This window comes from Melospiza melodia, chromosome 2, assembly GCF_035770615.1.
Source record: "Melospiza melodia melodia isolate bMelMel2 chromosome 2, bMelMel2.pri, whole genome shotgun sequence".
Taxonomy (NCBI): Eukaryota; Metazoa; Chordata; class Aves; order Passeriformes; family Passerellidae; genus Melospiza; species Melospiza melodia.
In genome coordinates this window covers 90,612,529-90,634,989 of record NC_086195.1, presented here as the reverse complement: position 1 = coordinate 90,634,989, position 22,461 = coordinate 90,612,529, and the positions used below count along the sequence as shown (strand labels likewise).

General features: G+C 42.4%; 1 protein-coding gene across 4 annotated transcripts in view; it reads right to left on the bottom strand.

The window, feature by feature from the left end:
- LCP1 (lymphocyte cytosolic protein 1) overlaps positions 1 to 22,461 on the bottom strand; it is a 50,217-nt gene that overhangs the window by 9,272 nt on the left and 18,484 nt on the right. For 2 of the 4 annotated variants that reach the window (XM_063149317.1, XM_063149320.1), the window contains exons 1-8: positions 21,088 to 21,293; positions 11,596 to 11,685; positions 9,558 to 9,709; positions 8,735 to 8,864; positions 7,629 to 7,761; positions 6,957 to 7,038; positions 4,727 to 4,892; positions 1,533 to 1,675 (exon numbers count right to left, since the gene is read on the bottom strand). In XM_063149317.1, coding sequence (XP_063005387.1) covers positions 1,533 to 1,675; positions 4,727 to 4,892; positions 6,957 to 7,038; positions 7,629 to 7,761; positions 8,735 to 8,864; positions 9,558 to 9,709; positions 11,596 to 11,662 — 873 coding nt within the window. In that variant the 5' untranslated portion in view covers positions 11,663 to 11,685; positions 21,088 to 21,293. Of the gene's footprint in view, positions 1 to 1,532; positions 1,676 to 4,726; positions 4,893 to 6,956; positions 7,039 to 7,628; positions 7,762 to 8,734; positions 8,865 to 9,557; positions 9,710 to 11,595; positions 11,686 to 21,087; positions 21,294 to 22,461 lie in introns of those variants that run through there. The other 2 variants (XM_063149321.1, XM_063149319.1) reach the window with 2 other exon arrangements.

Here is a 22,461-nt window from a genome sequence, read left to right as displayed (position 1 = left end):
ATACTAGCATTTTTCAGGCAAAAGGGCAAGAACAAGAGAAGGGTTTATCATGTTGTGTCTTTAATCTTTTGTGAAATACAACGCTGCTTCCTTATGTGAAAAATATTAACTCACTTCAAAAAGAGCTCAAAGAACTGAAAATGAAGCTACATTTTAATGTCTAGGGACTTGACTAACTAACCCAACTGATGCTCTTCAAAATATTAAGCAGACTACCTGAATTATTTTAAATATTTTACATCTGTATTACTAGGTACTCTATCTAGGAAGTGGTTATTTACAACAGAAATGAGGTGGGGAGACAGACTCAGTTAGAGAATGCCTGTAAACACTGTAATCTTGTAAATGTGTGCCTTCTTTTCCAACTCTAAACACCAGAATCGTGATTTATCTTTCAGCTGTAGATAAGATTTAACCAGCTGAACCCTAGTCTTTTTGGCCAGCACACAGAAAGATGGGAAAGACTCCATTCCCTTCCCTTTCCATGGATATTCTCCAGTCACCTCCACCCAGTCAACCAAAAATCTGTTACAATAAAAACTGTACTATCAGATGTGACTCTCTACCCCTCCTGTTGCCTTCCCTGGTGGGTTTTTTCTGTATTTCAATTAAATGCTTGTGCTTATGTTTCAGTCCCTAGTGAAGCCTATGACCAGGTACCATGGGAGCTGGATTTTTCCCAAGCCATTCTGGGAGCAGAGAAGTCAGGTGAGGTTGGTGTGCTGGCCAGCCCCTGGCTTTCTTGTAAGCCAGCTCAGATACCCTCCCTTATACACCCTCTACAGATCTGGAATGCTGTCTGGGACTCACACTGGGTTTTAGGATCTGAAATTCATCAGTGGGCACCACTGAGGCTCAGCTACATCTGTCTGAGAACAACAAAGGTCCTACAGAGAAAGCTCTGCTGAAATCTGCACCCACAAGCTCAAGAGGTCCTGAGTATATGAAATAATGCTGCCAGACTACAGACCCAGCCTTGCACGAGTCTCCCTGTCTAGCTGTAGCCCCAGTGAATTATTTCAATAGTCCCAGTGAATTGAAACTCACAGAAAACTGCATTCAGGGCTATAGCAAATGTTGGGACAGAGGAGCACATAGCCTCAGTGAAGGAAAGATCAAGTAGGAAAGATCAAGGGGAATTGGAAATGCTCAATCATCTTTCTCTACGTGTTTGAGTAAGGTCCAGGCTTTTCCAAACAAAAGTCCGGTCAAGAGTAATTTAGGGAGATTTGGAAAGGAGCTGAGCAATAGAGGCAAGGAACTGAAAATACAGCATCTAATGCCCTGTCCAGAGCCAGCAGCCATTCCTTTCCCAGGCATCTGGTGTGCAGGAGCTGGCAGTGATAACTGGGAGGTCAGGAGGAAGAGAAGGAATACTACTAAGTGCAAAGGTAAACCCCAATGAAAGCATTTTATGTACCCAGCTCCATGTGTTCAGCTGCTTGGAGTGTTTCAGTGCACAGCCCGTGTGGAGGGCAGGAATTTGGGTGTAGAGCTGCTGTTTTGCTTTTGTTGGTCAGTATTTCTCATACCTTGATGTCTGAGCTGAAGTTGTTGACTTTATTGCATCCTGCATTTTCCAGATGATAGTTTGCCCATCTTAACAGCAGGTCCTCTGGAGACAATTTCATCAGATCCTCCAGGCTCTCTCCTTCTCTCAGAAGAGCAATCAAGGCTAAGCAGGAAAAAAAAATAAAAATAATGATGTGACTACTTGTCGAAGAAAATGTATAACTGTTTTCTCTCTTTCATGTTTTCCTGCCCTAGTTTGTAAAATGTGAGTTGCCAAAATGTTGCTAAAATTCAAACTGGGTTAGCATGAGAGAGGATGTAAACAGAAAAAGGGTCTCACCAATAGAGTCCAAGGTTGCAATTTGTGTATCTAGTAGTGGATCATATTCAAGTGGAAGACAATTTCAGTGTGGTCTAAGAACTGCCCATGAGTATAAAGGTCTTATCAACCCTCCCTGCAATGAGCAGGGACAACTTCAACTAAATCAGTTTGTTCAGAGCCCCATTTGACATGACTTCGAATGTTTCCAGGAATGGGGCATCTACCACCTCTCTGGGCAACCTCTGCCAGTGTTTCACCACCTTCATTGCAAAAAATTCCTTCCTCATATCCAGTCTAAATCTACCCTCTTTTGTTTAAAACCATTACCCCTTTCGCTATTGCAACAGGCCCCACTGAAAATTATGTAATCATCTTTCTCATAAGCCCCTTGAAGCATTGAAGGCTGTGATAAGATCTCCCTGGAACCTTCCCTTCTACAGGCTGAACAATCTCAGCCCTCTCAGCCAAACTTCTTAGGAGTGCCCAGCACCCTGAGCCTTTCTGTGACCTTCCTCTGGACCCACTCCAACAGGTCCAAGTCTTTCTGTGCTGAGCAGTGCAGAGCTGGATGCAGTGATGCTGAGCACAGGGGTAAGCTTGGAATGAAAATATGAACACAGGGTTTTTGCAGCTTAGATGGAAGAAATCTCAGTGACCTTCACACTGAAACTGGATTCACACAGGCATTCTGGAACACTTGCACATGACCTCATGGGCTTGTGGGCCAGCAGGGCTAATTCATCTGTCAATTCAGGAGATACTCTATTTACACAGACAAATTGATATTATGTTCACAAAAGGAGGAACAGGCAGGATGGGAGGATTGACCCTTGAAACTTGGACTATGAAAGGCTTTAGAATGAGTTTTGAAAGGAACTAACAAGGAAACTAACTATTAATGTGGTAAAAAAAGGAGAGTGTGTTACATTGCTCTGATTTTGTTCCAGTATCTTTTGTCAGACCTTGAAAGAATTATGGATTGGCTACATAAAGGAAACAGTGGATACAGACCATAACTGGAGATAATTACACAGATAATTTGATATAGGGTGCAATGGGGTTAAAGTGGACCAGAGGGGGATAATAAAAGCATTTGAAAATAGACAGAGGACTTTATGAAGAGAACAGTGTTGACACTGCCAGAAGGCTGGAAGAAGGATTCTTGTGGAGTTGACTGTGGATTGATTTTTGGACTAATGTTTTCTCCTTTTTTTTTGCATCAATTATCTTGGCACAAATACTTACAACATGCTAAAAATGTGAAGATGATAGTCAATAGGTGGCATAGTCAATACAGAGGATGATCAGGAAACCAGACAGAAGGAACTAGATGACAGTAATAAAAATGGAATGCAATTTAATAGTGCCATGTTCAAAGACCTTCTCTGGGGAATTAATATGAATAACTGCTATTAGCTAAAAGCTTATATGAACGAAGGATGAGAACCTGAGTGGATTAGATGTCTTCTAAGCTACTCTGAGCCACTATTTGATATGACATGGGGAAAATCCAACATGATATTAAGTGCATCCTAGGTAATTCCCATAGAGGTTGGGATGTATTACTGCCTTGATATAATGTGCTCATGAAAATTCATTGGAAATACAGGGTCTCATGTTCAAGAAAGGGGAGTTCTACCTGAAACAGCTGCAGAAAAGGGCTATGAGGGAAAGAGAGAACCTGAAAAAAATCAGAATTTTCTTGGCTTGTCTAGCCTTAGATGAAGTCTTAGATGAGAAGTGAAGGAGAAAATACCAGAAAGGAAAAAAATAGCAAATAAGCAGGGCAAGGCTACCCACAAAGAAATGGGAACTGGCAGCTCTGGCAATGAAAGGGACAGAAATGTGAAAGGGGTGAGGCAATGAAGGTAACACCTGCACAGAAACTGGAGGAAAGAAGTGTCACTGTTGGGTGAGGGACTGTCCAGAGGCATGGGGAACAAAGCAGCAAGATGAGGTGCTGTGTGGGCTGCAGGTACACCCGCAGCCTTCGTGATGAAGCTACTTCATGGAGAATTTTGGCATTGGTGAGACACACCTGGAATGCTGGGTCCAGTTTCTGGCTCCCCAGTATAAAAGAGACATTGACAAACTGAAGCGAATTTAGTGGAAAGACACAAAAATGTTTGGATGGAAGTTTGTGATATAATGGAAGAGGATGAGAAAACTGGGACTATTTAGCCTGGAAAAAGGTTTGAGAGGGGAGCAAGTATTGTCTTCAACTATTATAGAGAGGCCAGATCTGCACTTTTCCAGTATGCACAGGAAAAGGATGAGGAGCTGTGGACACAAGGTGCCAGAAGGGAAATTCCAACTAGATTCTAACTAGGAAAAAAAAAATCAGAGCGAGAGTGGTTGGGCTCTGGAACAGGCTGGCCAGAAAACACAGGAAAAGCCCCTGAGCTACCTCATCTGACATTAAGATGTTGTACTTAAGATGTTGTATGGGTGGAAACAGGTGGCTGGATGGGTGAGTCAGATCTCCAAGGTGCACCTCCACAGGTTACTTCCAGCCTAAATTATTCTATGATTCTATAATTATGATTTCACAAAGAAAGATGTTTGGCAATCAAGAGCAAGAAGGAGTCAAGCTTCCTGAATGCAGATTTGCTTATCCCAGATTTAGCATCAATACACAAATATACTTGGATGCAGACCACCATTCCTGACCCAATGAGCATGGAAAGGCTCTGAACACACAACTCTGCAGAAAGTCTTGGACTTCTGAGTGCTGAAGCTTGTGAAAAGCAAGGAAAATTAGACCAGTCAAGAAAACAGACAACAAATACTTGAAGAAAAAAAATTAAAATCCAGTTGGTTTTTTTTAATAGCTTTATCCTAAAGACTCTGCAGTGATGACAGTGGGGCACTGAAAGGAAGAGCCATACATACCTTCATTCCTGCTGATCTCTATGTCAGCAAAGAGTCCAATTTTGATGACTTGCCACAAAAGACCCAGAACCAGGTAAGGTTTCCCTTCTTTTAAGTCTTCAGCTCCAATGTTAACAACATGGCACCCAATGGCTGAAGCAGAGTTCAGGGCTAGGTTCAGATTTTCCTAGGAAAAGATGAGAACTTTTGAATGATGCAGAACTTGAGAGCTGAGGCTACAGGAAGGGAGCACAGCCAAAATGAATGAAATCTGCAGGCAACTTCATTGCATTTAATGCAATTTAAGCACGCAGAACCATGCCTTTCCGGAGGCAGTGCTCCAGGTGGGTGCTCTGAGTGCTCACCAGAGGGGAATACAAGGACAGAACCATTTCCCATGACCTGCTGGCCACAGTTCTTTTGATTCAGCCCAGGATACATGTCTGGCCACAGCAAGCAGGGGAATGCAGACTCCCCTAGGGATTTACAGACAGATTCTGGGTCTCAATACAAAGACAGAAAGGACCTCATTTTGGCAGAAGTGGCCAATGTCAGGTCACAAGGCACTGGAGCTCAGGGCATACAGCTACATTCACAGTGATGTCATGGCTCAATGCTGGTTACCCAGGCCAGGCTCTCCCCAGGTCTATTGCTCGAGCTCATGCTCAAATACAGATGTAGCTTCAGCATGGGGCAAACTCTCCTCTACTCAGTGCTGCACACGGGGAGGAGGAAAGGAGCTACAGCCCCATCAACTGGCAGATATTCCAGGCTCTCCTCTCCCTGAGCACTGCAAAAGCCCTGATACCTAAGACACAAGTAAGCTGTTGGCTGGCAGTGTTTGCAAAGAACACGCTGTCCCAGGAATCAGTATGAACAAACCTGATGAGTTTTTAGCCTTGCAGTTCAGACAAGGTCAGAACTGGTAATATCTGGACATTTTCTTTTTGAACTTTGGAGTATGGACTCCTGGTTTGGGAGCATGCAGAGGAAGCTGAGGGATTCAGTGATTCACAGTGACAGGCAGAAATAAAAGTGATATTTCAGGAACATTATGTTCCTTTGCCATTTCCTGTCCATTTAAAATAAAGGGAATAAGAAAATCTGATCCTCAGGTCTACCACTATACAAAAAGGTGGCTTTGTAAACAGAGGGCCAGCAAGGCAGGCAAAGAGGCCAGGAAAATATAATTTATCACACAGCTTTGCAGTTTTTCACATGAATTTCAGCACTGCTGTCATGACAGGGAGATCTGATTAGATATAAAATGCAGAGAGAGACATAGTGTAAATTCTCATAAGCTAGAAAAATTGGACCATTTCAAATTAATTGCCTTTTCTCCAGCAGACAGCTGTAAAAGGGTTAAGTTAAAGTGGAAGCTATATTGATCAAATCATGTCTACATGTGACAGGGATTGATCTGAGCTGCATCATTAAGTTATGCTGCTGACCAAAATGATTAGAACTGAAAAACGAGGTATACAGCATAAAAATCCAATTTAATGGCTTCTGAGCTTACTTGAGTCTGGCTAATGTTCCATCAAATCAGAGTAGCTGAGGGCTAAACTGGGTTAGGTTCATATCTATTCCATATATCTATTTATACTCTGTACCAGGTAATAGATGTTGTTCATATAAAAATATCTCTCTACATACTGCTGTGTGAGAAGCACAATAAACTTTAAGTAGTGAAAATTAACACCCTTTTTGTCCATTTAAAAAATCATAGATATGTGCAAGTGATAGAAATAAAGGAGGGATTCAGTATTCAAGGTGAAACACTGGCTTGTAAAAGGCATGCAACAGCAATGGTCCAATCCCAGGCATGTTGCACTGGCACTTCCAGGGTCACAGTTAGTATTTTGGTGAGGACATCAGACTGCAACAACAGCAGTTGTGAGTTCAGGTCCATTGCCATGCCTTAAAAGAGGGATTCAGCCTTCTGAGAGATACTCCAATGGCAATTGGTCACTGTATTATCTCTGTGCTCTTGCATTCATAGAGCATCTACCACAAAGCATCTAAAGCTCTGATCTGGTGAACATTATTCATTGTGTTTGGTTAGTCAGGTTGCTCATATGTGTGGAAAGAAATGTGAATATAAGTCTTTGTGTTTTTATGACATGGACCTGAGTATCTCACTGTGCCACAAACAACTTTGCCTGTGTTGGGCAGAACCAGCCTTTCCTCTAAGTGATTACACAAAAGCATCCTAAGGGGAAAAGCAAAGGATTTTGCTGTGTTTAAGTACCTGTATTGTGAAGGGTGTGAGTTTCTTTTTGTTGATTGTTCTCTCATCAATGGTATCTGGCACTGAAAAGTTGATCATCTTACTGGAAATAAAAGAAAAAAAAAACAAGAAATACATTAAGCTATATGTGCACAAAATACAAGTTCTCTACATTGCAGGACAAGTCAAAGAGCTAGAGAGTTACTTGACAAAAACAGATTATCACCCTCTGCTTCTACATATATACACAGAGGCACACACTCAATACTTAAGCAATTATTTTGAGCTACACACAGATTGTACTATAGGTACAATGAGGCCAAGAATGCCACAAGGTGAAGTTGTATGAGAAGTTTATTGTGCAGAAAATGTCTGTGGAAGCACTCACTATTTTGTGCTGTTTTGTGTGAAACACCAAAAGTCCTTGGGCAAAAATAAAACCAAGCAGCTCCTCAAATTTCACTTACTTCATCTAATTGTAAGTGTCTAGAGGCAAGAAAAAATTCTCATTAAGCATGAAATATGCTTTATATTTCTGAAGATAAAAGAAGCACAAAACCCTAGTATTATCAATGCCCTGAGTCTGCAAACACTCCTGAGCTTAATGTAAATTCAGCAGGTTCACTTTGAACAGAAATGTGAGTTTTTGCAGACTCATGGCTCCCATTTGTGAGAAGGAAAGGTATCATTTACCAAAGCACTATGCCGTCACCGACCGCCTGGAAGAGGTCATCTGTCTCTGGATTCATTGGCACCACGTGCTTGCAGTCAGGGTCCTTCTCAAGGGCTTTGTTAATCCAGTTGACAAAGGCATATTTTTCTTCCTCTGTGGACACAACGTCAAATCCATCAGTTTGCTGTGCAGTGCCTCTACCATCATTTTACTGACACAGGCAGAACTCCTGGGGGAGCCTTTCCCACCAGTGTGACTGATCAACAAAACCCTGCATGGAAGAGGCTCTCAGGAGACCAGCAAAGGAGCTGAGGACAGCAAAGGGCTTGAGCTGGTTAATACTCCCTCAATACCCCTTCTCACCCACTGGGGGTTGCCTGGGTCATGAGATCAGGCACATCACAGAGACTGGTAATGAAGTCCATGTGCTTCTAATGTGTGGTGCAGATGTTAAGCTCTGCAAGTGGTAATTTGTGCTTTCACTGTCATTTGAATGCAGTGTACCACTCTGCTAAACAGAAACCCCACATAACTTCAAACAATTCTGTATTGCAGATTACAACCTCTTCATGTGGAATATCTAGAAAAGCCTGGCCAGGACTGGGCTCTGACAAAGAGCACTCAGAGGGTAATGGGCAGATGTGCCTGTAGCTCAGCAGGGCTGAAGCAGAGCTATCCTGTACCAGCAGCAGCTCACATGGCTCCAGTAGCTCCCAGAGGAGGTGCCCTCCGGGATGAGGATGGATGGAGCCCTTGGAAGCATCCTCTGTTCTCCCTTCCCCAGAAAGAAGGGAGAACAGAGTCCCCAACTGCTGTCCCTGCAGAAGATTGCCAAGGGTAGAACCTCCTCCCCATGGAACTGCTTCAGAGTGGGCTGTGCCCAGGAGGTAACAGCAACCAACTTTCAGCTTGGAGAAACAGGCTAGGAGAAAAGCCCTGATGGAGTTGTACCCTCCACGGGAAAAAGTCAGGTGCTATCAGGCTGCAAGGAGAGTTTACAGAATGAGTGCCTGCTAAAATGCGCAGTGAAATGGGTTATCAGCAGTTGGGAGCCTCCCTGGTGAGCAGGGGCAGCAGTGGGCAGGTGTTTGTGCTGCTGCTGTCAGGGAGGGCCAGCTGCACCCACCTGAGTAGGAGTGCTGGGTGCCAGCACTGGACTGCTCCGACGTGCCACCAATGGCACAGATCCCCTCCTTCTTGTTGATCTGCTTCCGGAATGACTTGGCAACATCATCACTCTTCAGGTCTTGGAAAATCTTTCAAGCGTGAGAGAGGATTTTAGAATTTTGGAGAATTAAACCAAGCTAAAAGAGTGATCTCTTGGGCCAGGAGACACATTCTCTCTGCTTCCTGAATAGGGAAGGGCAGCTTGAGTATTTTCAGTGGGTTTCTGGGTATAATCTGTGTATCATCTGCTAGGGTACAAAAGGATTCAACTCAGCTTTCATGCTTTCAAATCAGGGAACAAAGATCAGTTAGGTAATAAAAATGTTACTTTGGAGCACAGCAGTTTGGGTTTGAAGAAAGAGCAAGGAAAAATCTATTTCTCCATCCCAAGGGAAATTCCACTTTTTTAGAATTTGCTTTTGACCCAGTTCAGACCAGAAAAATAAATTCTTTGATTAAAAAGTGCCCCCTGAAGATTTCAGTTTCAATCTGCTTACACTTTCTGTAATCATCTAGCCAGAACATCATCTTTTTGCAGTGTATAACTGAAAAACTGTATCTTGCTGCATGAACCAAACTGAAAGATATGGCATTTATGCAATGAGCAGCTGTATTCACATAAATTGTCCAGTAAACTGCAGAATTTTTAGTTTGGTTATTTTCTGATTTCAACTTTTCCAGAGAGGAGACTCATTGGATTAATGAGGTGCCCATGAGACTCTGTGCTTGTGCCTCTGCTGTGCCCTGGGGATCACTCTGAGTGACTGAAATAAATTACTTACTGAAATAAATTCATCAAAACTGATCCTGCCATTCCCCGTGGTTGTCAGACTCTGAATGAGCTCTCTGGCTTTGTATCCTGGGAGAGGGAGATTGGCAGCCTTCAGTACCTCTGTTAAATCATTGGTATCGATGAAGCCATTCCCGCTGATATCTGCAAAGATTAAAGCAAACTTTTACATTCTACATCAGCCCAGTGACATTTTCTGCACATAAAGGCTGATTTTGATCCAAGGAAAGGTACATTTTATACAAAGATTTGTTGTCTTGAAATCTGGTGTTTTCAATTGCTTTGGTGTTATTCACACTCAAGAAAGAATTACAATCCCTTTTTAATAAACAAAACCTCACAGTGATGAATTGATATGTTTAGGCATATAAATATCTTAAAGCTAGGTTTAAATGGATATAATTGCCATTCCAAAGTTTACACACTGACAAATGTGATCTATAGAGGAAGCATCCTGTCCACAGAACAGCTAAAGAAAATAAAGTTGACACAATACACATATGCACTTATCCATAGATATAATTTGTGATTTTAGCCTGTTTTCTGGATCTAATTACATCAGAAATAGGCTGGAACTGCATATGCAACTGCATTCATCCTCAAAATTAAAACTTCTGTGTTTCTCTGGGATGGTGCTAACATGAATACTCCTGCTGAGCTCCCTGCAAGTATTTGGTAGAGAAGATCACCAATACAGGGTAGTATTCGATGAGAAGATAAACAATACAGGTTCATAATCCTTTATCCTCCACTTAGTGAAAAACTCCACAGATAAAAAGTAAACTTTAGTTTATCACATGGAGAGTTTCTGTTCAAACACTGTGGTTATGACACAGATAAATATATATATAGTTATATGGTGTATATATATATGTGTATATATACATGTGTATATATATATGGTTATTTATATTTGGCTTTTAAGTATCTGTGTCCTTCTTTTTCTGCAGGCTTCTTCGCCCCATCCTGGAGGCTGAGGTGATTTCAGAGCAGTGTGAGCTGACTTCCTGCATAGGAAGTTGCAATTTGAGTCACATGCTACAAAAAGACACTCAGCTCTCAGCATCAGTAGCAGGATTAACAGGGATTGCAAAGAACATCCCATCCATCTCACCATGGCATTCAACAAAAGGATCTGGACTTGGAGAGGGAAATGTCTGGGAGAGGAATGAGAGCTTCCTTCCAGCCTTTGGGGGAGCAACCAGATGTAGTGGAAGGTGTCCCAGCCATGGCTATGGGGTAGGAACTAGATTTTAAGGTCCCTTCCAAGCCAAACCATGCCAGGATTCTGTGATTTGCCTTCTCAGGGCATTGGGTGTACGGGACACTCAGAGGGACCAGATTTTTAAGACTGCCAGACTAGACTATTGTGTGCTCAGAAATCAACCTGAATCAGCAAGGACAGCTGATGAGTGCATAATCCAGTGAGGCTGATAGGAGTTAAGTGAGCTGTGAGAAGCACAAAGTCATTTTCTTAGAATTTGGGTAGACAGTGATGGGTCTGTGTGACTTTAAAGGAGACAGATCAAATGAGCTGTCTAAAGGTTTGGAAAGAAAACACACAGTAGAAATATGGGGCTTGAAAGGTCATTGTGAAGGGATTACAAGTTTTTTATCCATTTGCACATTTGTCCTCTCCACATTCTTCCTTCCCACAGGGAATATTCAATTTACATTAAAATAAAACATTTTTTGCCTTCCAAATAATTTGTCGTGAATAAACAATATTCTTGGGAAAACGCTTGAGAATATTTCCAACATGGTTTGCTGTACAGCTTTTGAGGGTTTTTTTTTTTTGTAAATCCTGCTGGAGCCCCAACACCCCCTGTGCAAGAGGCCAGTGCTCTGCAGTGAGCTGATGTGGTTTCATCTGGGAGGCCTGCAGTGGCAGGAAAAGGGCTTTCTGTGGCTGATGTGTGGTCAGTGCTGGAACAAACTCCATTTCCTCACAGCTGGCCAGTCAGACCATGAGAAAAGAGCTGGCCACAGGTTCACACCTCAGCAGTGCCTCTGCTGCTGGCTGCACTCACCAACTTTGCTGAAGGCCTCCCGGAGCTCTGCCATCTCCTCCTCAGAGAAGTGTGCTGCCGATGCCATCCTGACTTCTGTGAGGGGCAGGTCTGCAAGGAGAAGACACTTGTTTCATTTGGTGCTTTATGAGTTTGCAGCTGAGATGAAACAGAGAGAGGTTTTCACTTGGGTTTTCAAAGCTTTGGAGCTGCTCGCCATAGCTGCTAACCCAGCTCCTCTCTGTATCCTGAAATCAAGCGAAGGGATAAAATCCTGTGTAGATGAGACACAATTCCATGTCCCTCCTGTTGTTTTTCCAGGCCCTGCTCAAAATTACAACAGTTTTATTTATACTAATTTAACTGGAATTAAATCCTACCTCTGCTGACTTTCATTTCTCATGGAGAAAATTGACTAAATGGTGCTGGTTCTTGTTATTCCCCCTTGGAAACTCAATTATCCAGTCATTTCTTCAGCAGTGCTGGCAGAGAAGCAGCCCTGGGTGCTTCCCAGGGCTCTGGGATGGAGCCAGAACCTCAGGGGACATTTGCACCACTTACCTTTGGGTACCTAATGAGGAGGCTGCTCACCCTGACAAGGTGGAGGGATTGAGAGAAGCTCCTTCACAAGGTGCTCAGAGCACCAGGTCTGGCTTCCCAAAAGTCAGCTACTTCTCTCCCTGGATATGTGGGAGTTTAAGGATTTTCCTCCCAAGGTGCCTAAGTTAGTGCCTGAGGCTGTGTGGCTTTAGGAATGTGTGGCCAGAAGGAGTTTTCCTGTCTTTCCTCTCATCAAAGATATAAAACAGGAGCAAGGATTAGACTTTCACTTTACAGGCACTTTCCTTAATAACCAGGAAGGGAAAGTTCACTTTCTTTTATGGCATCACTAAATACACTGCCAGAAGATGCACATTATCCCCATCTGCCTTTTCATGCACCTACTGTCCCTTGCATATATTCATGAGGAAGCTGTTCAGGAGACAGACTATCTATTATTCTATATTTGTGAGAATGACTATAGTGTCCTATGCCTCTTTAAGTATTAATTAACCAAACAACAATTTAAATAGAATAGAATGGAAACCTGAGCTGATCCTAGGAAGTAGTTGCAGTAGATACAGTAATCAAATGAGGGAAAAAAAAATCAGAAATGTGCCATTTCCAAACTAAAATTCACACTGCATAATTTAAAAAAAACCCTAGGTTTGCAATTTGTATAAAAACACAGAGTTATGTACAGCCTGTTTGGGCTTCAGAGTCAATGCTTTGCAGAACTCATGCATCGATTCCTTGTGTCTGTGAAAACCACTATGGACATGGCTTTGAAATAAACCAAAAGCAACTCATGTGGTTAACTCTTTGTCTGCTGCCTCCCAGTAGTATCATGCACCCTTTTCCTGTCTAATCACTGTAGTTTTAGGATGAGGACAGCAATAAAAAAATCTGTCCATTCACTCTGACCTTGATAACTAGAGAAGTGCAGCAGAATCCATGATGCCATTGCTCTTGCAGTTGGTTCTAACCACCCTACTTTCAAGGATTGCCTTCAAAAACCCCTATGACCCACTAGCAATGTGAGCTATGTATGTTAGGGTAAAGTTACATCCATAGTCTTCCCCCAGTCTGTCCTGGTATCTTTCCTGCCTCTGATTTCTCACTGCCAATCTTTTTCTGTTGCCTGCTCTGTGTTTTTACAAATTGTGGGTTAACTAAAATGCAGCTGGACACGTGAAAATCTTACACTATCAGCCAGGAAGCCCATATTCCACTGCAAGGTCATTCTTTCTAGTCCAGTCACTTGATCAAGTAATATAATTTGTAACACAACTTTTAATAGCACAAAGACTGTTCTAGGCTTAAGAGGTAGGAAACATTACAGGCTTTTGCCTATAACATTACTTTTGCAAAGTAAGCTCAAGAAAAAAGTATCACCAACATAAAATGGCATCTTCCAGCTTACATAAGAAGTTGTGACCTCTGATATGTAATTAAGTAATCTGTTAAGCACAGAGAATCCTATTAGAAGTACATATGTTTACATATGTGGACATTTATACTAATAATAATAGGATGAAGGGCTTTGCTGTAATGGCCTCTTTTGATTTCTTTATGTCAGTATTATCTACTGACATAAAGAAATCAAGGTAAATAAGGTTGTGAAGGTAACCACACTTAGGTGAGCAATCAGATTCATCACAGATGCACACCAAGAACGAGAATTGGTTCTCCATCACTTGAGGGGTGGTTCTCCTCAGGTGACAGAAGGATGGTCACTGCCTGCTCCAACACACAACTGAGATTCTCCTACAGTTTCACCCTCACAGCACCTCTTGACTTCAGCCTGTCAGTTCCAGTATCTAAATCCACTTGGTTTGCTGATTAATACCCCACTGTGGTTTCTCAACAATAAGATTCAGAAAGGCACCAGAATTTTTAGATTTAAAGGCTTCAGAGTTATTCCCAACAAAATATCACTGTCACTTTTTAAATTGTTCAAGCAGGAAAAACAAAACATAAGGAAATCAAGTGAGTGAAAGTTCAAAGCTTTAGCAACACACAGCAAAATAGGAGAAAATCCTCTTTCAAAAAGTCACCTTTCAGTATTTAAAATGCTTATTTTGCTTAAATCATTAAATGGTAATATTGAGGCACAGAGAGATGTAAAATGCTTCTGGATAATAGTAGGAGAGGTCAGGCCCAATATTTTTTACTGATTTAACCAGCCAAGAGCAGAGCCACATGCTTCTAGAGTTCAACCTCTTTCAGCACTTCACCATCCCCCATGCAAACTGAAAGTACTTTGGGCATCCAACAATCCTGGGTGAATAGTCCAATCACTGATAACTCACAAGGCTTTCTAAGTACACAATGCACTGCTCCATTCCAAATTGTTTGCAAAATCAGTATGACCAGGCAGATGCAGAGAGAAAATGCAGAGGGTGATATAAGAGCAAAGGAGAATATGCAGATGAGCAATGATGATGAGCCACGTGAAGAAGTTGAAAGAGCTCCTTTGGAGGGAACATTTGTTGAGGAGCCACCTGAGGAAGGAGCAAAGGGAAAACCAGCTGGTGAGAACCAGACAATGGCTTTGAGCAAAGTAATGTATGGCCAGAAGCAAAGAGAAAAGCTGGGCAGGGGAGAGGTTTGGCAAGACAGAAGGGAGTTTAGTATAGACTGAAGACAAACAGCTTAGCTGTCAGCACAGATGAGATATTGAAGATCAGGAGCAGCTGGGAGGAAAGATCTTGAACTTGGTGTGATGGAAGATCAGTGAAAGAGATGAAGTGTCTCAGGGAGAATGAGGTGAAAGTGAGCACGTGCTTAGATGCTGAGGCAGGATGCTGAGGAGGGGAAGACACCTCCCTGGGTCAGTGCAAGAAAGGCAGTGGAACTGCCAACAAGAAATAAATGGAAGGTCATAAACATTCAGAAGGAAAATAGAAAACTCCCTGAGATAGTCTGAGATTCAGATGGCTTCAGGACATCCGGATTACAACACTGCCTGGAAGCAATACTTCTTTCTAGTTTGGCAAGCAGCATAAACCCACTATTGCAAAAGCAAAACAAAGTTGTGTAAATACACTCTTTCCTCCCCAGAAGACTGCTGAGCTACCAGTTGGTGTAAAAAAGGGAAGAGGTTCTCACCTAAGCTGCTGAGAATACAAGCAAACTGGTACCAAAAGAGCCACTTGCAAAGCATTCCCTTCCCTGCCATCATTTCCAATATGTCACAGCCATGCCCTAAAGCTTCCTTGTATTTGACCTTATCCTCAGAAGAACCCATGACCACACTGATGTTTTAAGAGCTCTAATAACAAACTATTTTTGGACTGGAATATAAAGGAAGAACTAAAATAATCTTAAACCTGAACATAATTGCTAAATTGAAACACAGGGATATCGATGTTCTTCCATTTTCTTTTCAATTTTGAAGCCCTACTCAGAGAAGCTGCCTGGTTATGCATTGCTTGGCAAAGTGTACACCCACCATGCACTATAAATAATAAATGGCAAAGCCATTAAAACCTCAAGGTTTCCAAAACTTGTATTAAATGGTTACCTTGTTTGATATTTTTCTCCACTGCTCTGGTGTTTAAGCTTTGTTGCAAGCAAGGCAATAAAAACCTTGAAGACATGAAATGGCACTTCATAGATAGACATAAAATTGTACCTTTCCCCAAAGCAAAAAAGTACATTTCATGGAACAACATTGCCTTTCAGAAACATATTTAGTTAGGAAAAACTTAACTGTGAATTTGGTTTCAAGAAAGTCAAAGACATTACTAAAATTTACTCACTTTCTACCACCAGGGCTTTGCTTTGTTAAGGCACTGGTACTTTGCTAATTATATGATAACTTGTCTGGCTGTTGGAGAGGGGCATGACACATGTTCCCTGGCATATATAAATTTCCTGCTATCATCTCTTCAAACTTGCTTATTTTTTTCTGAAATATGATGAAATAAGAGGCACTGGCTGTTGCAAAACAGCTGTCAGCTGTTTCATGGGGCAATGTGAGACTGTCCCCCTGCACACACAAAATTGCCTTTCACTTTGCCAGAGCTCATAGCTCTAGCTCCTTTTCTCTTTCTTATCTCACAAGTTCAATTTCCAACATCCAGCTTTCTGTAGGGATGGGGAATACTTCCCCAGCTCCCTTCTGCAATAGACTTTCCCTCCCAGCTGACATAAAAGAGGCAGCCCCAGCAATCCTCCCCCAAGGCACAGCCTGCCCTGGATCATGCCACCAGCAGGGAGGATTCAGAGAAGAGTCCTTAGAATTGTGCAGAAACTCTTGTGACAGATCTGAAGCATCTTGAAGGCCAGAAAAGTACAAGGGAAAACACGAGTTATCTCGGACATATTCAATATTTGTCCCACATTTATTGCACCTTTGCATACCTGCCTATTCCTGGTCACTCTTCAGAATACCCCTGATAGGATATTCCTCCCCAGAAATATTTCCCTCTACCTTTCTCTCAGAAGATATCACACATATGTCCATATATCCATATGCATTTTTGTTCAAATTATTTGTCTCAGCTGATTCTTACAGTGTGGAAGGCTGAGGAGTAGACAAGAGGAGATTGAACTAGATTCTGATTCTTTCCTTCTGAAGACAAGTTTTTGCCATTTTAATTGTTACTAAAGGGTGAGAAAAAGATAAACGACACAGTAGATCTCATGTTGAAAGAAGAATCAAGGCTACAAAACTACAGCAGTGTGGCCTAGAAGTTCCTCAATTTGAAAGTTTCATCTTGTGCTCATCAGCAAAAATCTTTGACTAAAACGCAGCAGGCAAAGCCATCTTGTTGGCAATCAGCCAAACATGTTCTTTAGCATAGTCCAGAATAGCTCATCTCTCAATTAAACTTCAGCCTCGGCATATTTGCTACTATCATGCTTTTCTCCTACATATTTATTATTAGCTGTTATTTCTCTTACAGTTCTGATCAAAATAATGTACTTAGATCCCTACACCAGCAGGGTGATCCACACTGCACCCACAGCAAAATAGGATAGCAGCTTTAATGCTGAATTGAAGTGAGGTGCCAGTGATCATTTGCAGTGATAGCTCAGGGGTACCCAGCCTCCTTAGACAAACAAACAATCCCATCGATGTCCTTTATCCTTGTTTGGTGTCACAGCTTCCAGGCACACAGAGTGGATTGGTTTTTTGTGACAGCTTTTTTTCTGCTCATGATGCAAGATGAAAACCAGAGTTCATATCTCTCTTCCATGCTGGTGAGTTACTCAGACAGCTGCTCACTATGACTGACAATATCAGCAAACACAAACACATTTGGAACCTCATGCCAATTAGACACATGCCTTACACAAGGACTTTGAAAATCATTTAAGAAGCACGAACTGCAATATTTCAAACACATGAGATGACTTTTTCATGCATAACATGAAAAAAAGTTAGTTTTTCATGTTATGCATGTTGGGCTCTGACACTTTCCCTACTGAAATAACTACAGATAAATAAGAGTATTTTTTAAAATTTCCTCAGATATGCTGACCTAAATTTTAAATCCTAAAGTAGACAGAAACATCCTCTGTTAACAATGGGTAACTTGGATCCCAGTACCTTCAGTTTGGGTGGCATCTTGCTGTTTAAATCAGCATTCAAGACACCAAGAGGAGTCTTTGTGCAGATATGGCAAATACTTCCTCCCTAGTACATTACAAAGATTCATGAGTTAGCCCACAATAAATGACAATCTTCGCCTCAAACGTTTTTTAAAAGACTGGTGTCTGCAACAGCAAATCTTGCCATGTACGTAGGCACTGGGATTATTAAGATGTTGCACTTTATCTGTTTTTTTTTCCTTATACAATTTGAAAAAAAAATACCAAGAAAATACATTTATCACTGTTCAGAAGGAACACAGCAATGCCCATGAGTTATTTGTTAATGTTCCATTTCATAAAGGACCTTATTTGTCAGTGTGATGCCTCAGTCCTAAATCAAATACTGGTCAACAGTAGGGAAGGGAAGAGAAAATCCACAGGGTCTGGAAAGAGATGGAGATCTCTTTCCAATATACCACTCAGTGGCAGGGAGGGCTAATCCTTCCAGAAAATTAAGACATTGAAAAAGCAGAGTTCTGAACCTATAAATACTCTCCTTATGTGTCTTGTATCTATCAGATACACCCTACTAGGGAGATAGCATTTAGGTGTATATTAGTTTTCAATCAGAGTCTGTACAATTTTTCTTTAAAAAAAAATTGATCCAGTACCCTACATTTCTTGTTGAGTCACTTATCTTTCTCTTCTCTTTATCAACACAGGCTAGCTGGCTTTAAAGTGAGAACATCTTTCCATAGATAAAGGAACATTTTGATTCTCAAACTGACAGTTTCAGTCATTCAATAGGTGTCCCATTTGGCATGGAAAGCCCTGTCCCACCCAGTTCCATCTTCACTAACAAAGGTGGGAGAAGAGGAGAGCATCTGCAGGGTCTGCTTTGGATATAGGTATGAGAATCTATCACAGTACAGATGGGCTGGCAGATGGGCATAAAACCTTGGAGGGACAGATAGAATCTTCTCTTCCTATTCCTGTGTGCTTCAGCCTGAGGGTGAGGGGTCAGGTCGTGAAGTACTGACCCAAATGTGCTGAGGCAGCCTGGTAACTGATGCAAGAAAGAGAGGAGACAGCCTCTGGTTCCAGCTCATTTGCAGGAAAACAGTTCCTCTGTGCACGGAAAATATTAAAAACATGTTCCAGCTGTAAAAAAGAGGTTTTTAGATAGAAAGACACATTTGCATTTGCCTGGTTCCACAAGGATTTATGAATTTGCTGCCATGCCAGGAGTCGTATTCTGTCCTCAGTTTTGCAGGACACCTCAGTGATTCCAGCAGTGACCAGGCCCTTCCACCCACAAAATCAGACCAGGAAAAGAAAAGCACATCTGAACACAGCCCTCCTTTACCGCTGTGCTGTTGCTTGGACCCTATCCTGTGATGGTGCTGTGCTGGGAGCTACAGTGTGCAGTGGGGAACTCAAGCAGCAACTAGAGCAGCAGAAGGCACAGCCCCCCTGCTCCCCTTTCCTCTGAAGAATGATTTGGCTTTATGGCATGGTCCCCAAGCCTGGTCACTGGATGTCCCTCTCATGCCTCTCACATGCCACCCTCCTACTTGTTGGCACAGCCTCCATGTCCAGGACACCCTACTTGTTTCATCAAGGGGCAGGAATTTATTTTCCGTCCTACAACTTTCCCCTTGGATAACTGTGGAAATGCACAGAGCATCCAACAGACTCTCCTGTACTCTGTCCTGCAGCACCTAAACACTGTTTCAGATTTTTTCCTAAATAGTTTTCATTTTGATATATATTTTACATTTTGCATCAGCATTTCACTGGAGTCTGCTGTTTTGCATGAAGGAGCTGGGTATGAAAATGAGCTTCATTTCTGAATGCACTTTACTCCCCTGATCTTCCCTGTCTCCTTCCTTCCCCTTTACTCAATCTCTTCCTAGTTCTTTCATGCTTTATAAAAAACATATGGTAATGACTTTTACAGTACTTTCTCTATCAAGATAACTCTACTTCAAGCTATACAGATGTTTTAAACTGCTCATGACTGAAATCAGAAAGAAATGGGGTCAAAAAATTGAGAGCAAAATACAAGACAATGTAGCGTGTGGTAGGTTCTGCGAGTAAGAGAAGAAGAGCAACACCACTAGATTTGTTTAAGTACAAACATCTTATGACCATAATAATATTCAGTCCAAGGAGACACTCTGGTCAAGCTGAGGAAGCAAATTCAAACCCAGTAAGATAATACATCCCTTTTTTGACCTTCAGTTTCTGAGCTAAGTAAATCTGGACCTTATGGTCAGGATGGAAGCAGAAATTCCCGCTCATGTTACCAGCAAGCAGGCAGGTACTTCCCAGCCCCTCCTGGCTCTGGCATTGCTTCTCAGTGGAGTTTCCCACTGCAGAGGGGGTTTCCACATCTCCTGTCTACTCATGAGATCTCCCCCAGCTCAGGAGGCCAGACTGCTCCTGTGGGTGGGCAAGAGGGGAGGAAGGTGAAACATGCTGGAGTTCCTCTGTGGAAGGGGTGCCAGGGTGTGATCTGCTTTTAGCAAGGTGGTCAAACCCCATCTGCTGAGCAGCCAGCTGCATTTGCTAGAGATAATCTTCACCTGACACCTGGAGCAGTATGAGATCAGTCAGCCAGCCTGGTCTGAGACGTTGGTTGAGATAAGAAAGACCTAAAGTTCCAGTGTTCAAACCAAATCCATGTGCTGAGAGAATCACTATATGACAAAACCAGCAAGGCCACTGCTCTTACAAAGAAGATAGTTAAGCCTGGAGGCTCCTGTTCACAATAGTACCACCTAAAATATCTGTAGACATTCACAACTCTCAATTCATCCAGAGCCTGAGCTGAAACCCCAAAGAAGGCAAGGGACTGGCCTGACCAGGTTCACCAGTCAAGATCTTAAAAGGCAACTATAACATTAGGACCCCCCCCCATGCCACTATTTTAAAAGCAGAAGTTCCTTCTGCAACCAGGCTCTAATATGAATCAGTTTTATTTATCCACTGGAAAGTAAAAATACATTTCTAAAAACCTGATATAAATGTCTTAACAGCCAGCAGATTACATTGTAAGCACTACAAGCCAAAATACATTATACTTATGAATCAGAGTTTCTCATCACTGAAATTAAAATTACCTTCTTACATGGATCCAGTCTTCAATCAAAATAATGGCTTCTTACTTTATCATGCCCTTCTAAGCCAATACCAACTCCAAGACTACCATTCTACTCAGCCAAAAGCCACTCTGCCAAATTAAATCTATCAAACACTTTCCTGAAGGTCAGTAGAAATGCTGTGCACAAGACTACTGGAAAATGCTTCATGCTAATACAGAACCTGCTGTTTTTTCATGGCAGCCACAATTTCCTGTGCAGTTAAACTGCTGGGGCTCTCAGTGAGAGCAGCCTGCCAAAAAAACACCAGATGCTGTGATCTTACCTCCTGGGCTCAAGCAGTGGGTCGGAGCAACGAAGAGCTCAGCAGTTGCAAATCCAACGGAAAGGGCAGAACTTCTGAAAGAAACCAAACGTCTTGTAGGGTGGAGGGACTGCAAAGCAGCTGTCACTGCAGACAAGGAAACTCTTCCTTTTCTGCAGCACAGCTAGGCAAGCCCAAGAGTGCAAGCCCACAACTGAGCCCAGAGAGGGAAGTGAGTGGTGGCAAAACCTCATAGTGCAATAGATTTTTGTCTTTATAAGGGAATCGAAGCATGCTCTGGTCTCTACCTCTTCACCTCAGCTCTCCTCCAATAGGGCCACTGCTCTTGAGTTTCCTCTTAGTACCACTCTTGTTCATGGAATACAGGCACGCTCAAAACGCTTCCTCTCTTCACTGGTAAGGGTGGCTACACTTGAGGCATGGAACAGAGTGACACCTCACCCACCAGGCAGGGCTGGCTGCCAGGCCAGACTGAGGCACAGTCACCAGGCATGGAAACTCCTCAGCATTGCCACACAACCTCTGCCAATGTTGGACTGCCCTCCCTGTGAAAACTTCTTCCGTGCAAGTGCTTGGAATTTCCTTTGATGCAGCTTGTTACCTTTTCGTTATCAGTGTTCATCGCCGACAAAAGGCTGGCTCCATCTTCTCTGTGAGCTCTGATTAGGGTGGTGTGGATGCCAAGATCCCTCTGAGCCTTCTCCTCTCCAGGCTGAACAAGTTGAGCCCTCTCTCCCTGTCCTCTGACCTGCTGTGCTCCATCCCAGTAACATCCTGGTGTGTCCCTACAGTTTGTCCAATCCTTTATTAAACAGGGAAGCCTAAGAAAGAACACAACCCTCCTCACACCACCTCACAACTAACAGAGATTTCAAGGACACATTTCCCAATGCACTGAGGCCACGTGTAAAAGTGCTCGATGGATGCAAATATAAACCATCTTTGAAGCCCCAACAATGCAGCAGTACAGAAGGCTTAGATCTGAAAACACATCAAGAGAGAAAAGTTAATAATCAGTGCCACAGGGATTTTAAGAAATGTTCTGCCTCAACAGCAAGATTCTTGCCACTTTCCACAGGCCGAAGAATCATCCTTCAGATTTTTCAAAACTTCTGTTCTTTTACCTCTGAAAACAGGCAGGTGAAAACAATAACCAAACTGTATATCTTTAATGAAAAAGCTGTCATTCCCTTGCCCATGAGCTACATGCTGTTGTAAAGAGGTTCAAGGAAGCCCTTTCATGAACAAATCTCCGTAATTAAGATCCATCCTTGAATCAGCATACTTTTGCTCTCTTCAGAGGTACGTTGAAACACTTTCCAGGCATTTTTGGTTACTCACTTCTATTGAAAAAATACTTCCTCTATAGTATTT